The sequence below is a fragment of the Salmo salar genome, chromosome ssa24 (genome assembly GCF_905237065.1).
Source record: "Salmo salar chromosome ssa24, Ssal_v3.1, whole genome shotgun sequence".
Classification (NCBI taxonomy): Eukaryota; Metazoa; Chordata; class Actinopteri; order Salmoniformes; family Salmonidae; genus Salmo; species Salmo salar.
The window spans coordinates 7627274-7654494 of record NC_059465.1 but is presented as its reverse complement, the minus strand read 5'-3'; the positions used below and the strand labels follow the sequence as shown (position 1 = coordinate 7654494).

At 43.5% G+C, this 27221-nt stretch overlaps 1 protein-coding gene across 4 annotated transcripts in view; it reads left to right on the top strand.

The window, feature by feature from the left end:
- LOC106585161 (elongation of very long chain fatty acids protein 7) overlaps positions 1-26772 on the top strand; it is a 40887-nt gene extending 14115 nt beyond the window's left edge. For 3 of the 4 annotated variants that reach the window (XM_014171065.2, XM_014171063.2, XM_014171064.2), the window contains 7 exons: positions 19942-20030; positions 20384-20574; positions 20829-20909; positions 21243-21299; positions 24124-24229; positions 24572-24708; positions 24837-26772. In XM_014171065.2, coding sequence (XP_014026540.2) covers positions 19942-20030; positions 20384-20574; positions 20829-20909; positions 21243-21299; positions 24124-24229; positions 24572-24708; positions 24837-25100 — 925 coding nt within the window. In that variant the 3' untranslated portion in view covers positions 25101-26772. Of the gene's footprint in view, positions 1-4855; positions 5033-19941; positions 20031-20383; positions 20575-20828; positions 20910-21242; positions 21300-24123; positions 24230-24571; positions 24709-24836 lie in introns of those variants that run through there. The other variant, XM_014171066.2, reaches the window with a different exon arrangement.
- Positions 26773-27221: the final 449 nt, after the last annotated feature.

The window sequence follows — 27221 nt, the reverse complement described above, 5'->3', positions numbered from 1 at the left end:
GGAAGGTTCTCCCATCTCCACAGAAGAACTCTGGGGCTCTTTCAGAGTGACCATCAGGTTCTTGGTCACCTCCCTGACCAAGGCCCGTCTCCCCCAATTGCTCAGTTTGGCAGGGCGGCCAGCTCTTGGAAGAGTCTTGGTGCTTCCAAACGTCTTCCATGTAAGAAAGATGGAGGCCACGGTGTTCTTGGGAACCTTCAATGGTGCAGACATTTTTTGGTACCCCTCCCCAGATCTGTGCCTCGACACAATCCTGTCTCCAAGCTCAACGGACAATTCCTTCGACCTCATGGCTTGGTTTTTGCTCTGACGTGCACTGTCAACTATGGGACCTTATAAAAGACAGTTTTGTGCCTTTCCAAATTATGTCCAATCAAGTTGTAGAAACATCTCAAGGATGATCAATGGAAACAGGATGCACCGGAGCTCAATTTCAAGTCTCATAGCAAAGGGTCTGAATACTTATGTAAATAAGGTATTTCTGTTTTTACTATGCAATTATGGGGTATTGTGTGTAGATTGATGAGAATGTATTTAATCCATTTTAGAATACGCCTGTAATGTAACAATGTGGAAAAAGTCAAGGGATCTGAATACTTTCCAAATGCACTGTATGCTTCCGATTTTGTCGCCAGACTGGTTTTCATGGCCAAAGAGCTCTATTTTTATGTCATCTGACCATAGCACAGCCTGGAGTTGGTAAACGGCAATGGCACTTGGATTAGAACAGGTTCTATGGTCAGATGACATGGAAATATACCTCTTTGTCTACGCACACCAGTGGTGGGTTTGGCATCAAAATGGAAGCATACCTGTATACAGAAAAATAACTCATACCTACAGTAAAATATGGTGGTGGATCTTTGATGTTACGGCGCTATTTTGCGTCCACTGGTCCTGGGATCCTTGTTAAAGGTCAACGGCATCATGAACTTTACCAAGTACCAGGACATTTTAGCCCAAAACCTGGTTGCCTCTGCGGGGAGGCTGACACTTGGCCGCAAGTGGATCTTCCAAGACAATAACCCCAAGCACTAATCAAAATACCCCAAAATCATCATTTTGCAATGGCCATCTCAGTCTCCAGACTTGAATCCCATTGAAAACCTGTGGTTTTCGGCTGCTCTAATGGCAGCCCATAAGAGCAGCCGAAGGATAACAGGAATCTGGAAAGATTCAGTATGGAGGAATGGTCTAAGATCCCTCCCAACGTGTTCTCCAAACTCATAAAACATTTGGGAAAATTGCTCAGTGTCGTTATCCTCGCAAGGGGAGGCCGCTAGAGTATTGTAAACAGGGTGCCAATAATTTTGACCCTTATCTTTTATTACTTTTTAAACAAAATCTCTTTCTCTGAGAAATTGTATTGGTATAAAATAATTTCCCCCTTTTTTTGTGTGTGCGTACAATACAGCTCAGTATTTATTTGTAGAGTCTTTTTTGCTCAACTTTATCAAGGGTGCCAATAGTTTTGGACCTGACTGTATATGGCTCTGGCCAGGAAGTAAATAGCACTGAAGAGTATTGATACCCAGGCTAAAGTGCTGCTCTCCTCTGTGTGTCCAGGGTGGTACCTCTGTACAGCGGGGGTAAAGACTAACATCCTAGCCTGGGTTCCTGTTCTCCGACCCCCAGACATGGAAGAAGGGCCAGCCGCCAAGAAAGTAGGAGGCGGAATAAGCAGGAACAATTAAAACACATTTGGGGGATGGCAGGTCCCTGTTCTCGTTCTAAAATGCAATCGCATTAGCCAAGCTAATAGACAGCCATCTATTAGGGACTTATTCTTTGATTCCAGTCACAACAATGCAGACCGACTAAGCCTTTGTGCACACAGGAATGAGATCATAGGGGTTGTGGCTTGTGCTGCACCTTACTCGGGTAACCAGGTGCATGCGCGCACACACACACACACACACACAGTCACGCTGCCTCACCTTGGCTACATTTCCCAGGTGCTGATAAAATTGCCTAAGTATCTTAAGCCACCTCCCTATCCAGCTTCACTGGTTTTTATATTTAGCTTTGGAAACTGAATAATATATATATTTATAAACCTGTATTTATCCAGGCGAATCAATTAAGAACAAATTATTATTTACAATGACTGCAATTGCTTGCACTTAGGAAATGTATGTAATGCTTTCCTGATTACCTAATCGCGTTCACTCAAAACAACAAGGTATTTTTCCGTCCCAGGGTGGGAGCCAGGCTACGGTGTACCCTGCTTTTGAAGACGCATGGAGCCGTGATGAGGACTGATGCATAAACACACCTACCTGTACAATTGGCCAAGTGTCGTCCGGGTTTGGCCGGTGTAGGCCGTCATTGTAAATAAGAATTTGTTCTTAACTTACTTCCCTAGATAAACAAAGGTTCAATATTTTTTTTAAATCTACATTAAAGTGGATGATTACAGATACTCATGAATGAATCATGAATAATGAAAAAGAAAGTTAGACACACATATCATACCCGACAAGACATGCTAACCTCTCACCATTACCAATCACATTTATGCCTCAAACTTTCTTACTCATCATTATTCACGATTCATTCATGATTATCCGTAATCATGGTAGCATCCACATTAATGTAGAGGTTTTCAGAAACATCATTGTAATCTTATAATAAAAGTTTCTCCAAAATCACACATTACATTATTTACCATTCATTTCTATGAATGGCTAAGAATATGGGACCAAATACTAAACTTGACAAAATTTAATAGACTATAAAGTGAATTTGTCCAAATTCTTGTGACATCGTCAAAATGGGGGGACTAGATAGATAAAGTTCTTTAATTTCTAAAGGTATAACACACATGTATAAAAATACTCTAAAATAAAAGGTGACATTTTGCACTGTCCCTTTATAGGAAACATTGGATCTCAAATACTGGAGTATAGAGCCAAATTAAACGTTTTAGCTTCAATGTACAAATAAATCATGGTGCTACTGAAGACTTCTCTAAAACTACAAATGCAGTTTAACACCTACTGTGGTGTTAGAGAATAAACCTTAACAGAATTTGAATGTCTGTTGTAATAACTGATTTATCGTTTTCATTTTTTATAGAAAAATGGAAATGTATAGTATTGGTGACTTGTGCATTTGAAATCAAATGTTATTTGTCACATGCGTCGAATACAACAGGTGTAGAAATGCTTACTTACAAGCCCTTAACCAACAATGTCGTTTTAAGAAAAAATAAGTTAAAGTATTTACTAAATAAACTGAAGTAAACAGTAAATAAATAAAAAGAAAATAGAAAAATAATTAGAGAGCAATAATAAAATAAGGCTATATACAGGGGGTACTGGTACAGAGTTAATGTGCGGGGCACAGGTTAGTTGAGGTAATATATACATGTGGGTAGTGGTAAAGTGACTATACATAGATTAACCTATGGATGGGTATCTGCACAGTACATTGAGCTATAGAATCTGTGGTGTTCATATCAGCTTTCCATTATTCCAATGATGAGCAGAGTAAAACCAGCAGAACTGGAGCCAAACCAGTCCTCATAGCCTCTTTGAACATGAAGCTCAAGAGACGCACCTTTCTGTCATCCATTCACACACAAATGTATACACACAAGAAGTATACAAACAGACAATGAAAACATACGCTAGGGGGTACAACAAATGACAGATTATACAAAGACCTTAAAAGAAACACACTGATTGTTTTAACAGCTTTCTTATTAGAAGAATGTAGAATGGTCTTAATGTACTGCTCAAATTCCTTATAGAAAACATGGAAGAGTTTTTTTATTAGTGAATTTACATTTATGAATATTACATTTTTCCATTAGCACAATTAGATTGGAGGTAAAGTTGTTTTTCTCTATCCTTATTATGGTTAAGGAAACTGAGCAGCACATTCTCTCATGAAAAACAAAAGTAATCAAGAATATTAACAATTATAAAACTATGAATATCTTTCCATATTTATTTTTTTTACATGTAGACAATGCCAACATAAATGCAAAACTGTTTCTGGATGCTCACCACAAAAAGTACAGTTAATGTTTTTTGTTGTTGAGTTTCTTCAGGTAATCATTTGCAGGGTAATATTTCTGGATCATTCTGAAAGAGACCTCTTTGACCTTGTTAACAAGCAGGTATGTGTGGTAATAACCAGACTTTTTTCCAACAGATATTATTGACAAATGTATTCCAGTAAGTTGTGACATAAGGAATGGATACAATATCCCTTTGAAATAAAGCATGTATAGATCTGTTGTTCTGAGGGAGCAAGGAGAAACACATTTTCCCTATTGGGGAGTCAACTGGATTAAGGGAGGGTAGGTCAAGAAGGTGAGGTCTGGTTACGCCTCTAAACAACATGAGAGTTCCAGATGGAATAGCATCAAAGACTATGGCGAACTCTAGGTGTAACAGGGATATTGTAACGTGATAAAAATTCCTCATAATTGAGTAACAATCCTTCTGCATTAAAAAGCTGACTCGCCAGCAGGATATGATTATTGAACCAGTTCTTAAAAAATAAAAAGACTTGTTTCTATACAAAATATCCTTATTGTTCCAAATGAAATACCTATGCGGGGGGGAGTTTATATTAACGACCACGCTAATACTCGTCTATGAAAAGCAAATCATTTTGTAGGAATCTTATCAATGTTATAGTTACAAAGTAACAAATTTGAACCCACCAAAATGGGAGAAGATATGAGGGATGACATTCCAAATTGAAGTTGGATTCTTTAAGAAATGTTTAGGACAATTTATCTTAAAAGTATTATTCAAAGTTCATAACGACAGATTTCCTAATATTGGCAATCCGTTTCGACGGGTTTCTCGAAGAAAGCAAACGTCAGGCTCATTCTCCGCCCTCGTTCCATATCAATGCACGGCAGTTACACAGTAGGGAGGGGACTATGGGACTCCTTGCAAATTGCTAGAGTTTGACACCCCATTCGTCAAACGCTCACAACTGATCCACCGGCAAAGCACTGGAGGAGAAGTAACGTAGGACGGAGTAGTAGGATGCTCTCACAATATTGAAGGTTTGTGAATTAGGCTATGTTACGGCATTGATACATTGAATAATAACTTTACTTCAGCAGTCTACTCTGTGAGGATGTCATATTACCGTATGTGATAGGCTAAACATCTTAATTGATAGTGACGTCACAGTTTGTCCGACATTTGAGGATGAAGGGATTTTTAAGTTTGAAGTCCGTGTTGTGGCATTCATTTTTGGGATGCCTGTTATTCTGTGTTGCTGCAGCGCTGAACGATTCCTGTTTTCATCAGGTCTCGTGCCAGTCCTCTAGCGCTGGTCTTCGTGGGCCGGTGATGAGTCTTGACGGACGAGTTACTACCGGGATTACTATGACGGAATTCCTTTCTGTGAAGCCTAATTGCATAAAACATCTTAAGTGTTCCCTTAAGGAATAACTTCCTCATACCTAAGGGTGTTGCATAGAGCCCCTCAAACATTTCCTTAGGTAAGGACATAATTGAAAGGTTTCACGGTAGTTTGAAGGCAGGTACGACAGAAAGACTCCGGTTACCATGGAGACGACTTGAGTCACTGAACGTCTTAACTAGATCGCAAAATAGAACTTCTGCGTTCAAGAAAGGAGAAACGAATTGATTCGGAAGATATTAAACCATTTATTTTAGTTCTCAACTTGTTTCTATTACTTTCTAGCACGTCAAGCTAATTTAGAGTAGGTAGCTTTGTAAGTCTTGGATTGTGCACCTTACATTGTTTAGCCAGCTAGCTGGTGGCTGTATTCCTTTTTAAACCAGGACAGAGGAAAGCATCATTGATCTCCACAAATGCTGTTTACATTGATATCCGTACTGAATGATGCAGTTAAGGGAAATCATGGGCACCCTTAACTTGATCACTTAATTTAAGGTGGTAATTCGCCCTAAAATGTTTTGTGCAACTGATTTAAAGTGGGAAATACACGTAAGACGTTTTATGCTACTGGGCCTTATTGGAATACTTAAATGCATGCATTCTCACTTGAAGTAATCACTCACTGATTTTACGTGTCTGGAGAGGTGACATTAAGGGTTCCCCTTTCACCAACCCAGTCCTGTATTTAAATAGACAAGTATATCAAGACCTGTTTATTTTTGTATGAACCTCCGAATCCTTCGCTATGCAATCTATACTTAAAACATTTACATTCTTAAACCCTTACCGTGTACCTATGGTCGTCCTCTTTTGTTGCGTGCCTTTCTTTGTTTGCTGAAATAGATTAAAAAAACGTTAATCAAATACAACCACCGACTGACTGTTTGCTTGTTGAGATTCAATTGTCACATGTGCATTGAGCTGAGTTGCCATGTTATAGCAACAGCAATGAGGTAACAGTTGGTGGTTGTATTTAACATTTTATTAAACAGTATGGAAAACAGAGGACAAACAAACACTGAACACAAATATACAGTTTTGTCCTATGTTTCATTAGCTGAAATAAAAGATCCCAGAAATGTTCCAAGCTAATTTCTCAAATGTGTGCGCAATTTAAGTACCTGATAGTGAGCATTTCTCCTTTGCAAAAATAATCCATCCACCTGACTGGTGTGGCATATCAAGAAGCTGATTCAACAGCATGATCATTACACAGTTACACCTTGTGCTGGGGACAAAAGGCCACTAAAATGTGCAGTTTTCTCACACAACACAATGCCTCAGATGTCTCAAGTTTTGAAGGAGGGTGCAATTGGCATGCTGACTGCAGGTGTGTCCACCAGAGCTGTTACCAGAGAATGTTAGGCGAATTTCTCTACCATAAGCCGCCTCCGACATAATTTTAGAGAATTTGGCGTCCAACCAGCCGCAGACCACGTGTATGGTGGTGTCATGTGGGAAAGTGGTTTGCTGACGTCAATGTTGTGAACCCATGGTGGCTGTGGGGTAATGGTATGGGCAGGCATAAGCTACAGACAACGAACACAATTGCATTTTTTCGATGGCAATTTGAATGCACAGAGATACCGTGACGAGATCCTGAAGCCCATTGTCGTGCTATTCATCCGCCGCCATCACCTCATGTTTCAGCATGATATTGCACGACCCCATGTCGCAAGGATCTGTACACAATTCCTGGAAGCTGAAAATGTCCCAGTTCTTCCATGGCCTGCATACTCACCAGACATGTCACCCGTTGAGCGTGTTTGGGATGCTCTGGATCGACGTGTATGACAGCGTGTTCCATTTCCCGCCAATATCCAGGAACTTTGCACAGCCATTGAAGAGGAGTAGAACAACATTCCACAGGCCACAATCAACAGCTTAATCAACTCTATGCGAAGGAGATGTTGCAAATGAGGCAAATGGTGGTCACACCAGATACTGACTGGTTTCCTGGATTTCCCCTCATTGTCTATACGATTTAAAGATGTGGGTCAAAAAGAAAATGAAAGTATTATCAAAGTCTTTTGGGGGGCAAAGGACCGTCAACGCACACAATGTCCTTCGCTAACACCTGCCGAACATCTGCCCTCACCGTCGTTAACAGAACTGTGGGAAAGCAGTGCCAAGCAGGCGGGGGTTGAAGGAAACAGTTTACCGTGTCCTAGCTAGCTACCTATCCTGCCTGCTGTGTACCGACGCACACAATGTCTTTCGCTCCTGCCTGCTAAACACCTGCCGTCGTTGACAGACCTGCAGGAAAGCAATGCCCAACAGGTGGGGGAATTTGTTACCCTTCTCAGCCCATCCAGCTATACACTCGTGTCCCCCGGAGACCGGCTAGTACATAAAGCATCCTCCATTCAGGCTGCAAAGGTGTCGGTGTCCTCCTTAACTCGATTTAATGACCCGCCTGCCTAAAAGAACTGGGAAAATATGCATACTGTCATAATAAATCACAATTTTCCAGCACCATTTTCACAGGCAAAAAAGACTGCTGCACTGAAAAGAGTGTGCAACATCTAGAAGTTGTCCGAAAATAGTGGTGGAAAATTGTTTTAAGACGGTACACATATTTTCCCTGTCAAATCGAGTTAAGGAGGAAACTGACACTTTTGCAGCCTGAATTGAGGATTCTTTATGTACAAGTAGGCTGCCATGAGACATGAGTGTTTAGCTGGCTGGGCACTTTAAAGTCAGACGCAGATGACAAATGATGTAAAAGGAATAATAGTGCCATCTGGTGGCCAGTTGGACTAGCTTCATCAGGGTCCCTTACAAAAAAAGATTGCAGTTTTGAAACTGCAATAAAAGTGCAGTAACTGCAGTCGAATGTGGTATTTTGGAAGCAGTCATTGCAGAATAACTGCAGTTGAACTACAGTTCCACTGCAAAATTACTCCAGTAAAAAAAGTGTCTTTTGGACACAGTATTTGCAGCATACTGCAGTTATACTTCACTCTGACTGCAATCTTTTTTTGTAAGGGGTGGGAGCTGTCAGACAGGAAAGGTGTCAATTGCATAAACTGAAATGAACATGTGAAAGCTTGTGTGTGTCTTATAATGGTGTCACCATGTCAACCAAGGGTTTGAATGACGCAGACATCCAGTGCTATCCCATTGTGTGGCACCACACCTTATCAGTCAAAGAGGAAACCTGCATGACCTGTAAAGTGTTGTGTAGATCCACATGGTAGTGCAGTTTGCCCAAGGAATCACCTACTATTTTATTATGTTGATCTTATGTTGATTATGTTGATGCCATTAGTTTTTTTGTTTGTTTTATTTCACCTTTATTTAACCAGGTAGGCCAGTTGAGAACAAGTTCTCATTTACAACTGCGACCTGGCCAAGATAAAGTAAAGCAGTGTGACACAAACAGCAACACAGAGTTACACATGGAATAAACAAATGTACAGTCAATAACACAATTGAAAAAGTCTATATACAGTGTGTGCAAATGGCGTAAGGCAATAAGTAGGCCATAGTAGCGAAATAATTACAATTTAGCAAATTAACACTGGAGTGATAATGTGCAGATGATGATGATGATGTGCAAGTAGAAATACTGGTGTGCAAAAGAGCAAAAAAAGTAAATAAAAACAATATGGGGATGAGTTAGGAAGTTGAATGGGCTATTTACATATGGGCTGTGTACAGCTGCAGTGATCTGTAAGCTGCTCAGATTGCTGATGCTTAAAGTTAGTGAGGGAGATATAAGTCTCCAACTTCAGTGATTTTTTTTTTTTTTTGCAATTCGTTCCAGTCATTGGCAGCAGAGAACTGGAAGGAAAGGAGGGCAAAGGGGCTCTTGGCTTTGGGGATGACTAGTGAGATATACCTGCTGGAGCACGTGCTACAGGTGGGTGTTGTTATGGTGACCAGTGAGCTGAGATAAGGCAGAGCTTTACCTAGCAAAGACTTATAGGTGACCTGGAGCCAATAGGTCTGGCGACGAATATGTAGCACGGGCCAGCTGACGAGAGCATACAGGTCACAGTGGTGGGTGGTATATGGGGCTTTGGTGACAACGGATGGCACTGTGATAGACTGCATCCAGTTTGCTGAGTAGAGTGTTGGAGGCTATTTTGTAAATGACATCGTCGAGGATCGGTAGGATAGTCAGTTTTACGAGGGTATGTTTGGCAGCGTGAGTGAAGGATGCTTTGTTGCGAAATAGGAAGCCGATTTCTAGATTACATTTTGGATTGGAGATGTTTAATATGAGTCTGGAAGGAGAGTTTACAGTCTAGCCAGACACCTAGGTATTTGTAGTTGTCCACATATTCTAAGTCAGAACCGTCCAGAGTAGTGATGCTAGTCGGGGGTGCGGGCAGCGATCGGTTGAAGAGCATGCATTTAGATTTACTAGCGTTTAGGAGCAGTTGGAAGCCACGGAAGGAGTGTTGTGTGGCATTGAAGGTCGTTTTGGAGGTTTGTTAACACAATGTCCAAAGAAGGGCCAGATGTATACAGAATGGTGTCGTCTGTGTAGAGGTGGATCAGAGAATCACCAGCAAGAGCGACATCATTGATGTATACAGAAAAAAGAGTCGGCCCGAGAATTGAACCCTGTGGTACCCCCATAGAGACTGCCAGAGGTCCGGACAACAGGCCCTCCGATTTGACACACTGAACTCTGTCTGAGAAGTAGTTGGTGAACCAGGCGAGGCAGTCATTTGAGAAACCAAGGCTGTTGAGTCTGCCGATAAGAATACAGTGATTGACAGAGTCTTGGCCAGGTCGATGAAGACGGCTGCACAGTACTGTCTTTTATCGATGGTGGTTATGATATCGTTTAGTACCTTGAGCGTGGCTGAGGTGCACCAGTGACCAGCTCGGAAACCGGATTGCACAGCGGAGAAGGTACAGTGGGATTTGAAATGGCCAGTGATCTGTTTGTTGACTTGGCTTTCGAAGACTTTAGAAAGGCAGGGCAGGATGGATATAGGTCTGTAACAGTTTGGGTCTAGAGTGTCACCCCCTTTGAAGAGGGGGATGACCGCGGCAGCTTTCCAATCTTTAGGAATCTCGGACGATACGAAAGAGAGTTTAACAGACTGGTAATAGGGGTTGTAACAATGGCAGGGGATCATTTTAGAAAGAGAGGGCCCAGATTGTCTAGCCCAGCTGATTTGTATGGGTCCAGGTTTTGCAGCTCTTTCAGAACATCTGCTATCTGGATTTGGGTGAAGGAGAAGCTAATGGTCACATTTGTGTGTTCTTTGTTCTGATTTATTTATTCAATTTGCCGTGGTAACATTATTTGCCCTCGGCTCAACTCAAGTGATTTCAAATCAAATTTTATTGGCCACATACACATGGTTAGCAGATGTTTTGCGAGTGTAGCGAAATGCTTGTGCATCATCTAACAATTCCACAACAAATACATAATACACACAAATGTAAGTAAAGGAATGGAATAAGAATATATACATATATGGATGAGCAATGACAGAGCAGCATAGGCTAAGATGCAATAGATAGAATACAGTATATATACTGCTCAAAAAAATAAAGGGAACACTTAAACAACACAATGTAACTCCAAGTCAATCACACTTCTGTGAAATCAAACTGTCCACTTAGGAAGCAACACTGATTGACAATACATTTCACATGCTGTTGTGCAAATGGAATAGACAACAGGTGGAAATTATAGGCAATAAGCAAGACACCCCCAATAAAGGAGTGGTTCTGCAGGTGGAGACCACAGACCACTTCTCAGTTCCTATGCTTCCTGGCTGATGTTTTGGTCACTTTTGAATGCTGGCGGTGGTTTCACTCTAGTGGTAGCATGAGACGGAGTCTACAACCCACACAAGTAGCTCAGGTAGTGCAGCTCATCCAGGATGGCACATCAATGTGAGCTGTGGCAAGAAGGTTTGCTGTGTCTGTCAGCGTAGTGTGCAGAGCATGGAGGCGCTACCAGGAGACAGGCCAGTACATCAGGAGATGTGGAGGAGGCCGTAGGAGGGCAACAACCCAGCTGCAGGACCGCTACCTCCACCTTTGTGCAAGGAGGAGCACTGCCAGAGCCCTACAAAATGACCTCCAGCAGGCCACAAATGTGCATGTGTCTGCTCAAATGGTCAGAAACAGACTCCATGAGGGTGGTATGAGGGCCCGACGTCCACAGGTGGGGTTGTGCTTACAGCCCAACACCGTGCAGGACATTTGGCATTTGCCAGAGAACACCAAGATTGGCAAATTCGCCACTGGCGCCCTGTGCTCTTCACAGATGAAAGCAGGTTCACACTGAGCACGTGACAGACGTGACAGAGTCTGAAGACGCCGTGGAGAACGTTCTGCTGCCTGCAACATCCTCCAGCATGACCGGTTTGGCGGTGGGTCAGTCATGGTGTGGGATGGCATTTCTTTGGGGGGCCGCACAGCCCTCCATGTGCTCGCCAGAGGTAGCCTGACTGCCATTAGGTACCGAGATGAGATCCTCAGACCCCTTGTGAGACCATATGCTGGTGCGGTTGGCCCTGGGTTCCTCCTAATGCAAGACAATGCTAGACCTCATGTGGCTGGAGTGTGTCAGCAGTTCCTGCAAGAGGAAGGCATTGATGCTATGGACTGGCCCGCCCGCCTATTCCCCAGACCTGAATCCAATTGAGCACATCTGGGACATCATGTCTCGCTCCATCCACCAACGCCACGTTGCACCACAGACTGTCCAGGAGTTGGCGGATGCTTTAGTCCAGGTCTGGGAGGAGATCCCTCAGGAGACCATCCGCCACCTCATCAGGAGCATGCCCAGGCGTTGTAGGGAGGTCATACAGGCACGTGGAGGCCACACGCACTACTGAGCCTCATTTTGACTTGTTTTAAGGACATTACATCAAAGTTGGATCAGCCTGTAGTGTGGTTTTCCACTTTAATTTTGAGTGTGACTCCAAATCCAGACCTCCATGGGTTGATAAATTGGATTTCCATTGATTATTTTTGTGTGATTTTGTTGTCAGCACATTCAACTATGTAAAGAAAAAAGTATTTAATAAGATGATTTCTTTCATTCAGATCTAGGATGTGTTGTTTAAGTGTTCCCTTTTATTTTTTTGAGCAGTGTACATATGAGATGAGTAATGCAAGATATGTAAACATTATTAAAGTGCCTAGTGTTCCATTTATTAAAGTGGCCAATGATTTCAAGTCTGTATGTAGGCAGCAGCCTCTCTGTGCTAGTGATGGCCTTGAGATAGAAGCTGTTTTTCAGTCTCTCGGTCCCGGCTTTGAGGCATCTGTACTGACCTCGCCTTCTGGGTGGTAGCGGGGGAAACGGGCAGTGGCTCGGGTGGTTGTTGTCCTTGATTATGTTTTTAGCCTTCCTGTGACATCGGGTGCTGTAGGTGTCCTGGAGGGCAGGTAGTTTGCCCACGGTGATGCGTTGTGCAGACCGCACCACCCTCTGGAGAGCCCTGCGGTTACTGGCGGTGCAGTTGCCGTACCAGGCGATGATACAGCCAGAAAGGATGCTCTCAATTGTGCATCTGTAAAAGTTTAATGGTTTTAGGTGACAAGCCAAATTTCTTCAGCCCACTGAGATTGAAGAGGTGCTGCTGTGCCTTCACCATACTGTCTGTGTGGGTGGACCATTTCAGTTTGTCTGTGATGTGTACGCCGAGGAACTTAAATCTTTCCACCTTCTCCACTACTGTCCTGTCGATGTGGATGGGGGGGGGGGTGCTCCCTCTGCTGTTTCCTGAAGTCCACGATCATCTCCTTTGTTTTGTTGACGTTGAGTGTGAGGTTGTTTTCCTGACACCATACTCGGAGTCCTCACCTCCTCTTTGTAGGCTGTCTCGTCGTTGTTGGTCATCATGCCTACTACTGTTGTCATCTGCAAACTTGATGATCGAGTTGGAGGTGTGCATGGCCACACAGTCATGGGTGAACAGGGAGTACAGGAGGGGGCTGAGCACGCACCCTTGTTGGGCCCCAATTTGAGAATCAGTGATGTGGAGATGTTGTTTCCTACCTTCACCACCTGGGGGTGGCCCGTCAGGAAGTCCAGCACACAATTGCACAGGGCGGGGTTGAGACCCAGGGCCTCGATCTTAATGATGAGCTTGGAGGGTACTGTGGTGTTGAATGCTGAGCTATAGTCAATGAACAGCATTCTTACATAGGTATTCCTCTTGTCCAGATGGGATAGGGCAGTGTGATGGCGATTGCATCGTCTGTGGACCTATTGGGGCAGTAAGCAAATTGAAGTGGGTTTAGGGTGACCGGTAAGGTAGAGGTGATATGATCCTTGACTAGTCTCTCAAAGCACTTCATGATGACAGAAGTGATAGTGATAGTCATTTCGTTCAGTTACCTTTGCATTCTTGGGTACAGGAACAATGGTGGCTTTAATGGATGTAAGTTTTATCCAGGGAAACCCGGTGCTTGAACATGTACAGCCAGTTCAGGGCATATCCTGTAGGCTTACTTGTACTCGTATCTAAATTATATATGGAAATCTAGTGTTGAATGGCCCATGCATCATCCCCTTTTCTGGGTGTAGTGATGGCCCTGGGGATTTGTGCCATTAACGGGAGCTGCTCCACTAAGACGATGGCATTTTTCCGTTTGAGCAGAAGCCCATCCTCTCTCCTCCGTGACCCGGTAACCGAGGAGTGAGTCAATTCGTTAGTAGCCAAACAGAAGACGGTCCTCCCCACTTCGATAGCCTCCTTTCGGCGAGGAAGCACAAGTGTATTCTACCGGAGTTCTTCACCGAAGACTTTAGAAATCTGCCACACCCCCTTTGAATCAGATATTGTTTTCTCGAAGGAGAAAAGCATGCAAACATTTAAAAACGATATGCTACTTATCCATTTACAACATCATTTGTTTTGATAGCTATATACATTTTGGAGGGGATTCCACCCTGTGAATGTAATTTGCCTGATGACGCGCGATTGGTGAGAGTCTCATTTCATACAAGCGTATTTTCGTCCACTTTCATGCTCTTCGCAGTCTTTCCTCGATTACCTTTGACCTTATTCAAAAGAATGCCAGATACGAGAGAGGATGCAGGAGTTGAGCAAAGGCCACTGTTTCCCTCATAATAAACACTCTTCTGTTAAAGACGCACTGCAGTCAAATGTGATTTCCATGTGTTTTATATACATTTCCACACTGAGGTTGGAATAATATTGTGAAAATTAGTGTAAACTGTTTTAAAAAGACTGCCTGAAAATGTCAGTCTGTTTTTGTGGGATGGAGTTTTGGCCTGCCTGGTGACATCACAATGCGATAAATTAGTTAATAGACCAATAAGAAATAGTTCCAAACCTCTGCTAATAACTGCTAGTTTTTAGTTTTCCCCTTCCAAAGAGAAATTGCTCTTTGCTAAGAAGCTAGAAGCTTTTGTTTCTTTTTGACCATTTGAATTGAAAAAAATCACAGTAAGGTACTTCATTTTTACCCAGAAATGATTTGATATTGAGATAAAAACAGTTGTATTGGACTTTTTCCCCCAAAACCAGTCAGACATCATTTGAATGTTAAAGCTCAATATTTAACTTTTTGGGCGACCTGACCAAATTCACATAGAAATGTGAACTATAGATCTCACTCATTGCAAGCAAGTCTAAGTGGTAGATCTGTTCTATGTGTGCTATTTCTGTGCTTCCTATAAAGTTTCCTTTTTGCATCAAACAGCTGAAAATACAATATTTTTGGTTATGGAAAATATATTTCACAGCGTTTTAGATGGTACAATGATTCTCTACACTAGCTTGTTTTGTCACATAAACTGGTGCCGACAGAGATGGCCACCTCGTTTCGCGTTCTTAGGAAACTATGCAGTATTTTTTGATTTTTTTTTAATGTATTATTTCTTACACTGTTACCCCAGGAAATCTTAAGTCTCATTACATACAGCCGGGAGGAACTATTGGATATAAGAGCAACGTCAACTTACCAACATTACGACCAGGAATACGACTTAATACGACCAGGACAATGGATTGGATCCTAGCAGGCGACCCAAAACAATGTCGCCGCAGACAGAGCGGTCTTCTGGTCAGGCTCCGTAGACGGGCACATCGCCCACCGCTCCCGAGTATACTACTAGCCAACGCCCAGTCTCTTAACAACAAGGTAGACGAAATCCGAGCAAGGGTTGCCTTCCAGAGAGACATCACAGATTGTAACATTCTCTGTTTCACGGAAACATGGCTCACTCGGGATACGTTATCAGAGTCAGTACAGCCACCTGGTTTCTTCACGCATCGCGCCAACAGAAACAAACATCTCTCTGGTAAGAAGAAGGGCAGGGGTGTATGCCTTATGATTAACGAGTCGTGGTGTGATCATAACAACATACAGGAACTCAAGTCCTTTTGTTCACCTGACCTAGAATTCCTTACAATTAAATGCCAACCGCATTATCTACCAAGAGAATTATCTTCGATTATAATCAGTCGTGTACATCCACCCCAAGCAGACACCTCGACGGCCCTGAAAGAACTTCATAGGACTCTATGTAAACTGGAAACCACATATCCTGAGGCTGCGTTTATTGTAGCTGGGGATTTTAACAAGGCTAATCTGAAATCAAGGCTCCCTAAATTTTATCAGCACATCGAATGCGTGACCCAGGCTGGGAAAATTCTGGATCATTGTTACTCTAACTTCCGCAACGCATACAAAGCCATCCCTCGCCATCCTTTTGGCAAATCTGACCACGACTCCATTTTGTTGATCCCAGCGTATAGACAGAAACTAAAACGGGAAACGCCCGTGCTCAAGTCTGTTCAACGCTGGTCCGACCAATCTGATTCCACACTTCAAGATTGCTTCGATCACGTGGACTGGGATATGTTCTGGATAGCGTCGAACAACATTGATGTATACGCTGATTCGGTGAGCGAGTTTATTAGCAAGTGCATTGGTGATGTTGTACCAACAGCGACTATTAAAACCTTCCCCAACCAGAAACCGTGGATTGATGGCAGCATTCTCGCAAAACTGAAAGCGCGAACCACTGGTTTTAATCAGGGCAAGGTGACCAGCAACATGACCGAATACAAACAGTGTAGCTATTCCCTCCACAAGGCAATCAAACAAGCTAAGCATCAGTATAGAGACAAAGTAGAGTCGCAATTCAACGGCTCAGACACGAGAGGAATGTGGCAGGGTCTACAGTCAATCACGGACTACAAAAAGAAAACCAGCCTCGCTGCAGACACCGATGTCTTGCTCCCAGACAAACTAAACAACTTCTTCGCTCGCTTTGAGGACAATACAGTGCCACCAACACGGCCCGCTACCAAAACCTGCGGACTCTCCTTCACCGCAACGTGTTAACCCTTGCAAGGCTGCCAGCCCAGACGGCATCCCCAGCCGTGTGCTCAGAGCATGCGCAGACCAGCTGGCTGGTGTGTTTACGGACATATTCAATCAATCCCTATCCCAGTCTGCTGTTGCCACATGCTTCAAGAGGGACACCATTGTTCCTGTTCCCAAGAAAGCTAAGGTAACTGAGCTAAACGACTATCGCCCCGTAGCACTCACTTCCGTCATCATGAAGTGCTTTGAGAGGCTAGTCAAGGATCATATCACCTCCACCCTACCTGACACCCTAGAGCCACTCCAATTTGCTTACCGGGCTGACCCCAGGTGGTGAGGGTAGGAAACAACATCACCACCCCGCTGATCCTCAACACTGGGGGCCCCACAAGAGTGTGTTCTCAGCCCTCTCCTTTACTCCCTGTTCACCCATGACTGCGTGGCCATGCACGCCTCCAACTCAATCATCAAGTTTGCAGACGACACTACAGTGGTAGGCTTGATTACCAACAATGACGAGACGGCCTACAGGGAGGAGGTGAGGGCCCTCAGAGTGTGGTGTCAGGAAAACAACCTCACACTCAACGTCAACAAAACAAAGGAGATGATCGTGGACTTCAGGAAACAGCAGAGGGAGCACCCCCCTATCTACATTGACGGGACAGCAGTGGAGAAGGTGGAAGGTTTTAAGTTCCTCGGTATACACATCACGGACAAACTGAAATGGTCCACCCACACAGACGGTGTGGTGAAGAAGGCGCAACAGTGCCTCTTCAACCTCAGGAGGCTGAAGAAATTTGGCTTGTCACCAAAAACCCTCACAAACTTTTACAGATGCACAATCGAGAGCATCCTGTCGGGCTGTATCACCGCCTGGTACGGCAACTGCTCCACCCACAACCGTAAGGCTCTCCAGAGGGTAGTGAGCTCTGCACAACGCATCACCGGGGACAAACTACCTGCTCTCCGTGACACCTACACCACCAGATGTCACAGCAAGGCCAAAAAGATCATCAAGGACAACAACCTCCCGAGCCACTGCCTGTTCACCCCTCTATCATCCAGAAGGCGAGGTCAGTACAAGTGCATCAAAGAGACTGAAAAACAGCTTCTATCTCAAGGCCATCAGACTGTTAAACAGCCATCACTAACATTGAGTGGCTGCTGTCAACATACTGACTCAAATCTCTAGCCACTTTAATAATTAAAAATTGGATGTAAAAAATGTATCACTAGTCATTTTAAACAATGTCCCTTTATATAATGTTTACGTACCCTACATTACTCATCTCATATGTATATACTGTACTCTTTACCATCTACTGCATCTTGCCTATGCCGTTCGGCCATCGCTCATCCGTATGTTTATATGTACATATTCTTATTCATTCCTTTACACTTGTGTTTATAAGGTAGCTGTTGTGAAATTGTTAGATTACTTGTTAGCTATTACTGCATGGTCGGAACTAGAGGCACAAGCATTTCGCTACACTCGCATTAACATCTGCTAACCAGGTGTATGGGACCAATAAAATTTGATTTGATTTAGGCAAACTATCAGAATTTTAGCAACCAGGAAATGGCAGAGCGATATCTGTATAATGCACCTTTTTTAAAGCTTACTTATCTTGGAAGTGTCACATGGCAGGCTTTGCCAGATAACACTGTGTATCCCGTAGTCTGGAACTTTCTACACGGTCTGTTCTGTTGGACTTTGTAGACTGCCGGTTTGAGATGGAGAAGTCTCTTCTCAGCTACACGCTGCGCACAATACTTGTTTGTATTTTGGAATACTTTTAAGTAAAGTACTTCCAATGGACTGAATTTATAGTTTCAGGCATGTAGGATGATCTTGCATTGTGTGGATCTTTTAGAATCAGTTGGTTTCTTGGTGTCTCCAGTGATGGGAAAGAGACCAAGGGTTCAGCTCGTCTTCCTCCCCCCACCCTTCTAGGAATGTAAAGGGACTGCTTCACATGGCTCTAAATGTTGTCTTGTTTTACTAGTACTTAGGCCTACATCATGTTAGGCTGAATCTTAAAGAGCATTGTGTCTCATGGGTTAAATAAAATGCCCCCCCCTGCTTATAATATATTGCATGACGGCATAGCTATCCGCTGGTTTAGTTTGCAGTAGACTGTTTGAATGGAAATCTGACATGGACATGGTGTACATGTCAGTCAGCAATCCACTTGTGTTGAGTATTGGCCTAATTGTTCTAGAATGGAGCTTTGTTATCTGGCTTGGCATTCTGTGTCTTCAGGTTGTAATTTTATTGAATAGAGAGATGTCAGGATAGTAACCATAGCCTCATGTAGCTGTTCTCTGTAAATGCCATTTATCCTTAGCTCCCTCCCTCTTAATGGGTATCATTGGTTGACCGATCCAGTGTTGGTCCTTAATCTGTCTGTGTGTATCTTAATCTTTCCCTCCCGCTTAGCAGCAGGCATGTCGGCTTGGGAACGGTAGACTGATATTTAGAATGCAGGTCATCTTGAATGGGAAGACTTTGAGTAGGACTACATGGGCTATTAGTTGTATAACTGAATTATTATAATATTGTCTTCATTATAATGACTGTCCCTGTGTGCACGTGTGCCACGCACTCCAGTGAATGAGTGCTTTGCTGTTCCCTGCATGCTGACTGTCTGTATTTCCAAATGGCACCCCATTCACTATTTAGTGCACCAGAGCCCTATGGGTGAGGAAGACTGACTGATGGCCATTGTACTGTCAACACTCCATCCCTTGTCTTCCAATGAGATACTGACCAAGAGGAGAGAGAGAGATGCTGATTAGACTCATTTCACTTCAACAATACAGCCTTTCATTCAGGGCTGGTATATTGTATATGACCCATCCACTTTGGTCACAGAGTATTTGAATATGGTACATGCTTATTTATTAGAGGGAAATGGGGTGATCTAGGACTAGATCATGTAAATGTTATGACCATTTAAGTCAAGAGAGTAAGATTGAGATTTAAGGGATGTTATTTCATGTGGATCATCCCGTCCAAGAAAACTACTGTAGGACTGCCTGAACGTTTAGTGCTATACGGAATTCTTGGGACATCCCTACCCTTAACCTAACCATAACCCTGAGCTAACCCGCACTCTTTTACATTTCTACTTCAATTGGGTGACGTCATAGTTGGATGTCCCAAGGATCCCCGATAGCAAGAACCACTGTCTTACCTCTGTCACAGCACTGATCTCTAACCTCTGACCTGTGTGTTTCCTCCTCCAGGACGGCTACAGGAGCTCAGAGAGACATGGAGTTCAGGGATCTAACGGCCAGGGCCGGACTCTGGTATGAAAACTTCATGAAGAATGCAGGTGAGGATCCATCACTAACTGCTGTCCAGCGATGCATAGATTTTTAGTTTTGGTATTAAAAAGGTAAATGCGCAATTCCAGTGGAAGCCAGAGGATAACGCATAAAAGCATTATGCAACATTCTCTTCCATTGTGTTACTTGGTGGAAACGGACAGATATTGACTCTTCATCTAGCCATGGTTGGTCTTTTGGGGTTGATGACATGGTGCTGGTAATTACAAGCCATGGGAATCGACTCTAAATCTAACCCCTTAAACTTGTTCATATTGGTGCATCTCAGTTGAATGGTTGGCTAGATAACTCAATACATCATGCTATGTTGAATCACACTCAACCTTTCTCTGCTTTCCAGACCCCAGGACAGAAGACTGGTTTCTCATGTCGTCGCCGCTCCCCCAAACCATAATAATCGTGGCGTACATCTACTTTGTCACCCGGCTGGGGCCCAGACTCATGGAGAACCGCAAGGCCTTCCACCTCAAAGAAGTTCTCATTTTCTACAACTTCAGCGTGGTCGCCTTGTCCCTCTACATGTGCTATGAGGTGGGTCTCTTTCTCAATGGACTTCTGACAGGCTCTAGTGTTTGTTACTGCCTCGTCAAGCAATACCATCTTGTTTAGCAGCAAACTCAACAATCGTGATTTCTAATTTGTAATACTTTACACTACATTCTTTAGTTTCAATGTGGAGACAATGCATTTCAGTTGGCGTCTAGTCTTTGTTTAAAGGAGAGCAAGTGCAACAACAACTGTGTTGTGATTAGGAGTATGTTTTAATGAATTGTCTCTTACTGTAGTATGTGATGTCGGGCTGGGGGACGGGCTACACATTCCACTGTGACCTAGTGGACTACTCGGACTCGCCGCAGGCAGTGAGGGTAAGAGCTGTAGAATGTGGCGCAACCTGCTACAGTACAGGCAGAGATCTTCAAACTACTAGTACTGGTAGTTCCTTTGTCTCTAACACCCATTCACCTGTGGATTCCTCCACTGACTCTAGAATGCTAACAAACTGTTGGAACAAAGAATCATTGAGAGCAGGCCATTCCATAGCCGTGACTCACACCAAGTTTTCTGTGTTGCATAATGTCATTAGTCGTGTGGTGAGGCCTGTTAGGTCACCACCATTTTGAATTTAATGGTTTTGCTTATCTGTAAGAAATATAATTATTCCTGTCTTGCTACAAATAACCTCGCTCTCCTCCTTTTAGATGGCTGGGACGTGTTGGCTCTACTACTTCTCAAAGTTCATAGAGATGTTGGACACAGTAAGCTGATTCCCTTTAGTACAGCTTTCTGACTGTTTGTGTCTCGCTTGTTCAGTTGTCTGTTTTTTTTCTTTGTCTTGTTCTGTTAAAGGCCCAATGCAGCTGTTTTTATATCAATATGAAATCATCTCTGGGTAACAATCAAGTACCTTACTGTACTTGAAGCAGGAAGCACCAGTGACTAGATCAATACAAAAGTGGTCAGATGAAGCAGATGCTATGCTACAGGACTGTTTTGCTAGCACAGACTGGAATATGTTCTGGGATTCCTCTGATGGCATTGAGGAGTACACCACATCAGTCATTGGCTTCATCAATAAGTGCATCGATGACGTTGTCCCAACAGTGACGGTATGTACATACCCCAACCAGAAGCCATGGATTACAGGCAACACCCACACTGAGCTGAAGGCTAGAGCTGCTGCTTTCAAGGAGTGGTACTCTAACCCAGAAGCTTATAAGAAATCTCGCTATGCCCTCTGACTTACCATCAAACAGGCAAAGTGTCAATACAGGACTAAGATCAAATTGTACTAGACCGGCTCTGACGCTCGTCGGATGTGGCAGGGCTTGCAAACCATTAGACTACAAAGGGAAGTACAGTCGAGAGCTGCCCAGTGACACGAGCCTACCAGATGAGCTGAACTACTTAAATGCTCTCTTCGAGGCAAATAACACTGAAACATGCATGAGAGCACCAGCTGTTCCGGAAGACTGTGATCACGCTGTCCGCAGCCGATGTAAGACCTTAAATAGGTCAACATTCACAAGGCCGCAGGGCCAGATGGATTACCAGGATGTGTGCTGCGAGCATGCGCTGACCAACTGGCAAGTGTTTTCACTGACATTTTTGACCTCTCCCTGTACGAGTCTGTAATACCAACATGTTTTAAGCAGACCACCATAGTCCCTGTGCCCAAGAACATTAAGATAACCTGCCTAAATGACTACCGACCCGTAGCACTCACATCTGTAACCATGAAGTGCTTTGAAAGGCTAGTCATGGCTCACATCAACACCATTATCCCAGAAACCCTAGACCCACTCCAATTTGCATACCGCCCCAACAGATCCACAGATGATGCAATCTCTATTGCACTCCACATTGCCCTTTCCACCTGGACGAAAGGAACACCTATGTAAGAATGCTATTCAGTGACTACAGCTCAGTGTTCAACACCATAGTGCCCTCAAAGCTCATCAATAAGCTAAGGACCCTGGCACTAAACACCCCCCTCTGCAACTGGACTTCCTCACAGGCCGCCCACAGGTGGTAAGGGTAGGTAGCAACACATCCGCCATGCTGAACCTCAACACAGGGGCCCCTCAGGGGTGCGTGCTCAGTCCCTGTTCATTCATGACTGCACGGCCAGGCATGACTCCAAAACCGTCATTAAGTTTGCCGAAGACACAACAGTGGTAGGTCTGATCACCGACAACGACGAGACAGCCTATAGGGAGGAGGTCAGAGACCTGGCCGTGTGGTGCCAGGACAACAACCTCTCCCTCAACGTGATCAAGACAAAGAAGATGATTGTGGACTACAGGAAAAAGAGGACACAGCACGCCCCCATTCTCATCAACGGGGCTGCAGTGGAGCAGGTTGAGAGCTTCAAGTTCCCTGCTGTCCACATCACCAACAAACTAACATGGTCCAAGCACACCAAGACAGTAGTTAAGAGGGCACGACAAAGCCTATTCCCCCTCAAGAGACTGAAGAGATTTGGCATGGGTCCTCAGATCCTTAAAAGCTTCTACAGCTGCACCATCGAGAGAATCCTGACTGGTTGCATCACTGCCTGGTATGGCAACTGCTCGGCCTCCGACCGCAAGGCACTACAGAGGGCAGTGCGTACAGCCCAGTACATCACTGGGGCCAAGCTTCCTGCCATCCAGGACCTCTATACCAGGCGGTGTCAGAGGAAGGCCCTAAAGATTGTCAAAGACTCCAGCCACCCTAGTCAAAGACTGTTCTCTCTGCTACCGCATGGCAATCGGTACCGGAGCACCAAGCCGAAGGTCCAAGAGGCTTCTAAACAGCTTCTACATCTAATCAAATAGCTACCCAGACTATTTGCATTGCCCCCCCCCCCACTCTCCCTCTTTTACAATGCTGCTAGTCTCTGTTGTTATCATCTATGCATAGTCACTTTAATAACTCTACCTACATGTACACAGTACCTCAACTAACCGGTGCCCCCGCACATTGACTCTGTACCGGTACCCCCCTGTATATAGTCTCGTTGTTTTACTGCTGCTCTTTAATTACTTGTTACTTTTATTTCTTATTCTTATCTGTATTTTTTTTAACTGCATTGTTGGTTAAGGGCTCGTAAGTAAGCATTTCACTGTTAGCTCTACACCTGTTGTATTCGGCGCATGTGACTAATAAAATTTGATTTGTAATAGGTTCCCATTAATTTGAGCAAAAATAGCTTTTTAGCTAAATTACTTCTCAAGCAATAATTTTACTAGGACTGTCTGTAAGTGGTCTGAGTGGGGAGAGAGAAACTGAAAAATAGCAGTTATTGGCAAAGCGGTTTGGAACACTCTTCATTGGTTTATTCACCAATTTACTGCATGGTGATGTCACCATGGAAAGCAGACACTCCCGCCCGTTCAAACCTGCTGATTGAGAAGGTCCTGTGTAGATTGTAAATTCAACCAGCAACTTTTAGGAAATTACACTGATCACATTTTTTTCACACTTTTACAGTGTTAGTTTCATCAGCTGTTGTACAATATGATATAAACCACAGGAAGAAACAGAATTCTGACTGCACTGGGCCTTTAAGTTAAATGGCTGAATTCTCCCTTCTTTCAGATCTTCTTTGTTCTGAGGAAGAAGAACAGTCAGATTACGTTCCTCCATGTCTACCATCACTCTATCATGCCCTTTACCTGGTGGTTTGGGGTCCGGTTCGCTGCAGGTACAGTATACAAGTGCTTGAATTGGTACAGTGACTGTATTAGCACGTTGGTGTCCTGGTCCTATAAGAGATCTTTGTCACCTCCCACGAGCCGGGTTGTGACAAACTCATTCTTATGTTTAATAAATGTATTGTGTGTGTGTGTGTGTGTGTGTGTGTGTGTGGCAGGCTTACAATGATGGCAAAAAACAACATTTAAGAGTGCGCTGACCCTGGTGCTAGAGGGGGTACGCAGCTGGAAGTTTAATGTTTTTGAAGGGGTACGGGACTAAAAAGTTTGGGAACCACTGCTCTATAGAACAAAAAAAATCATAGCTGCTAATTGCTCATCTCGTTCTCTAGGTGGCCAGGGGACATTCCATGCCCTGTTGAACTGTGTGGTCCATGTCATCATGTACTCCTACTACAGCCTGTCTGCCCTGGGCCCCGCCTACCAGAAGTACCTCTGGTGGAAGAAGTACCTCACCACTATTCAGCTGGTACGTACTGCACTGCACTAGTGTGGGAATTGAACTTGAATTTGAATCAGAAGTCATACGTTTTTATGAACAAGGATATGATTATGTTAAAAACAAGTCATATTTGACCTTCCTCTGTCTGTCCTCAGATCCAGTTTGTGATCGTTACCACCCACATCTGGCAGTACTTCTTCATGAAGGACTGTCCCTACCAGTTCCCCATCTTCATCTACATCATTGGCCTCTATGGCCTGGTCTTCCTCCTCCTCTTCCTCAACTTCTGGTACCACGCCTACACCAAGGGAAAGAGGCTTCCCAAGGTACTTCAGGCCAAAACCTGGGCCCACCCCTACAACAAAACCAACGGCGAAATAACCAATGGGAATGGTTTCCACTGTGACAAGGATAAGTGACAGGAGATCAATCAATCAGGCTCACGATCAAGGGTCGATCTCATTTGAATATGAGCCTATTCATGAACTGAAATTAGACATGGAATTTAGAGTACTGAGGTGTATTCACTAGGAACCAAACGGATAGGTACCTACCTGAATTTGTCTAATAGAAACTGTCTTTTTCCATTGCAACATTTTGTTGGACTAATGATTACATCCCAGGTTAGGTATGCAGGAGTTTTGTTTTCCAGTATAAAAGTCACTGCACTATTGAACTGAAAGAGAATTGACCCCTCACCTCTGGACCTTCTGATATTTTCTTTTCTCTCTGCTACAGCAATCTCTCAGAGTTATGACCCAAAGCTCTACTGGACTTTTTGTATTAGATATTTTAAAGTTTTATACCTGTGCTTTTCTTTCCTGTTCAGGGTGAAAGCACAAGTTGAGTGTTTTTTTTTAAATATTTTTTTATTTTATAAATAGATTGTATTTGTTAGACGTGTGTTAGGTTAGCCAATGTTGGGGCACTTCAGTAGCTTTGTCCCACCAGCCCAAATGACCTCTGCTGTTTAGAGTTGGTGCTGAACCTCTCTAGCTTTGGCTGTAGAATTCAGCTTTATAATGTGACCTTGCTTTCAGCTGGTTTCTATATTTCAATACCTGTACTTTTTTATAATTTTAATACATTGTCTGTGCATTTAATTGTAAACATTTGATATATTCTGCTACTGAAAGTCTAGCAGGATTTTGTCTGAGTATGTGAGCCATCTTCCATAGTTGAGGCCTGATGTATTTCCTGGGTCTGGTCACATGGCTGGGAAAAACTCTGGGCCCTACCCATAGTACACCTGTAATGGTGGAAGGATACAGCATAACCATTTTGCCAGTAAGAACCGATGTTTACATGTATACTGAGTGGAGTGTATTGGTGTTGACACCACCCCCCCCCTTTTCATAAATTCCGCACCCATTTCTCTCTGGTTTGAGTCACAGCCTCTACTGGTGCTGAGAAACTTTGGATGCCAACCTGCTCGTACTGTTAAAGAGCTGTAGGCCTACTTGAATCTCATTGAAATCTGTCTGTATTATGTCCAACAGAAGTGACGGTGTGACATTTGAAGCCAGAGAGAAAAGCGTGGCACTGTTCTTGCAGTAACTGGAGCAGAGTGCACATTTCGCTTTAGCTCTGTCGCAAGCAAAGAACGACACATTTAAAAAAAAAACTGTAGCCATTGTTTACCACTGCATGCATATACGTTTTATATCCACTCTTCCAAATTGAGTTCAGTCCTGATGCCATGCTTATGACAGTTAGTATGCTTTCTCACTGGGTGTGTTCACATTTGGTTTTTCGCCTCCGAGCTCTGCTCAACAGGTGATTGAGGACACAGCATTAGCTAAGTGTAGGATGGGCCTCCACAGGTGTAGTAAAACCCCAGTGCCTTGGGTGTAGGCTGAGTCCAATAAGCAACAGCGATCTAGCTGATTTTAAATGTATTTGCTGATGTTAGTTCTAGTGTGAGCGTGTTATCCACATGGGTTACTGTTCAGTGCCTTTGTCAAAGCCCCTCCAGCTCCACGTTGTAGTTATGAGTGTCCTCCAGACGTGTCGCTAATTCCGTATAAAAACAGTAATGTGTAAAGTAATTATTTTTGTATTTATATAAAAATAATGCTGTTTTATACATCACCTGTGTTCTATTCTTGGGGCTTAGTTTGTAGCAGTTCAAATATTTGCTTCAGCATATTTTACTGTTTTCAACAGTCATTCACCCATAACCAATGCTGGATATTAGAAGTAGTAGTATAACTTTTTGAAATGGGTGAATCTTGGATGGATGAATCTGGAGTCCACATTTTGACAATTTTAGACACTGGAATGATGAGAAGTAAAAAGCAGCACAGCTAACCTCAGAGGCACATGAACACTCCTCTGAGAACATATGAATACATTTTTTCCCACTGGGAGGTGCTTTGAAACAGTGTAATGTTTTACACTGGTCTGTAACTAGACTATAATTATTTCAATCAGTTTTTGTTCATTTAAACATTTTTTTATTCAGAATTGTCTTAACACTTCAACCTTTTCAGAACTGGAATTGTTTGTGGACATTGATTAGAGCCTGAGCTTTAATGCAA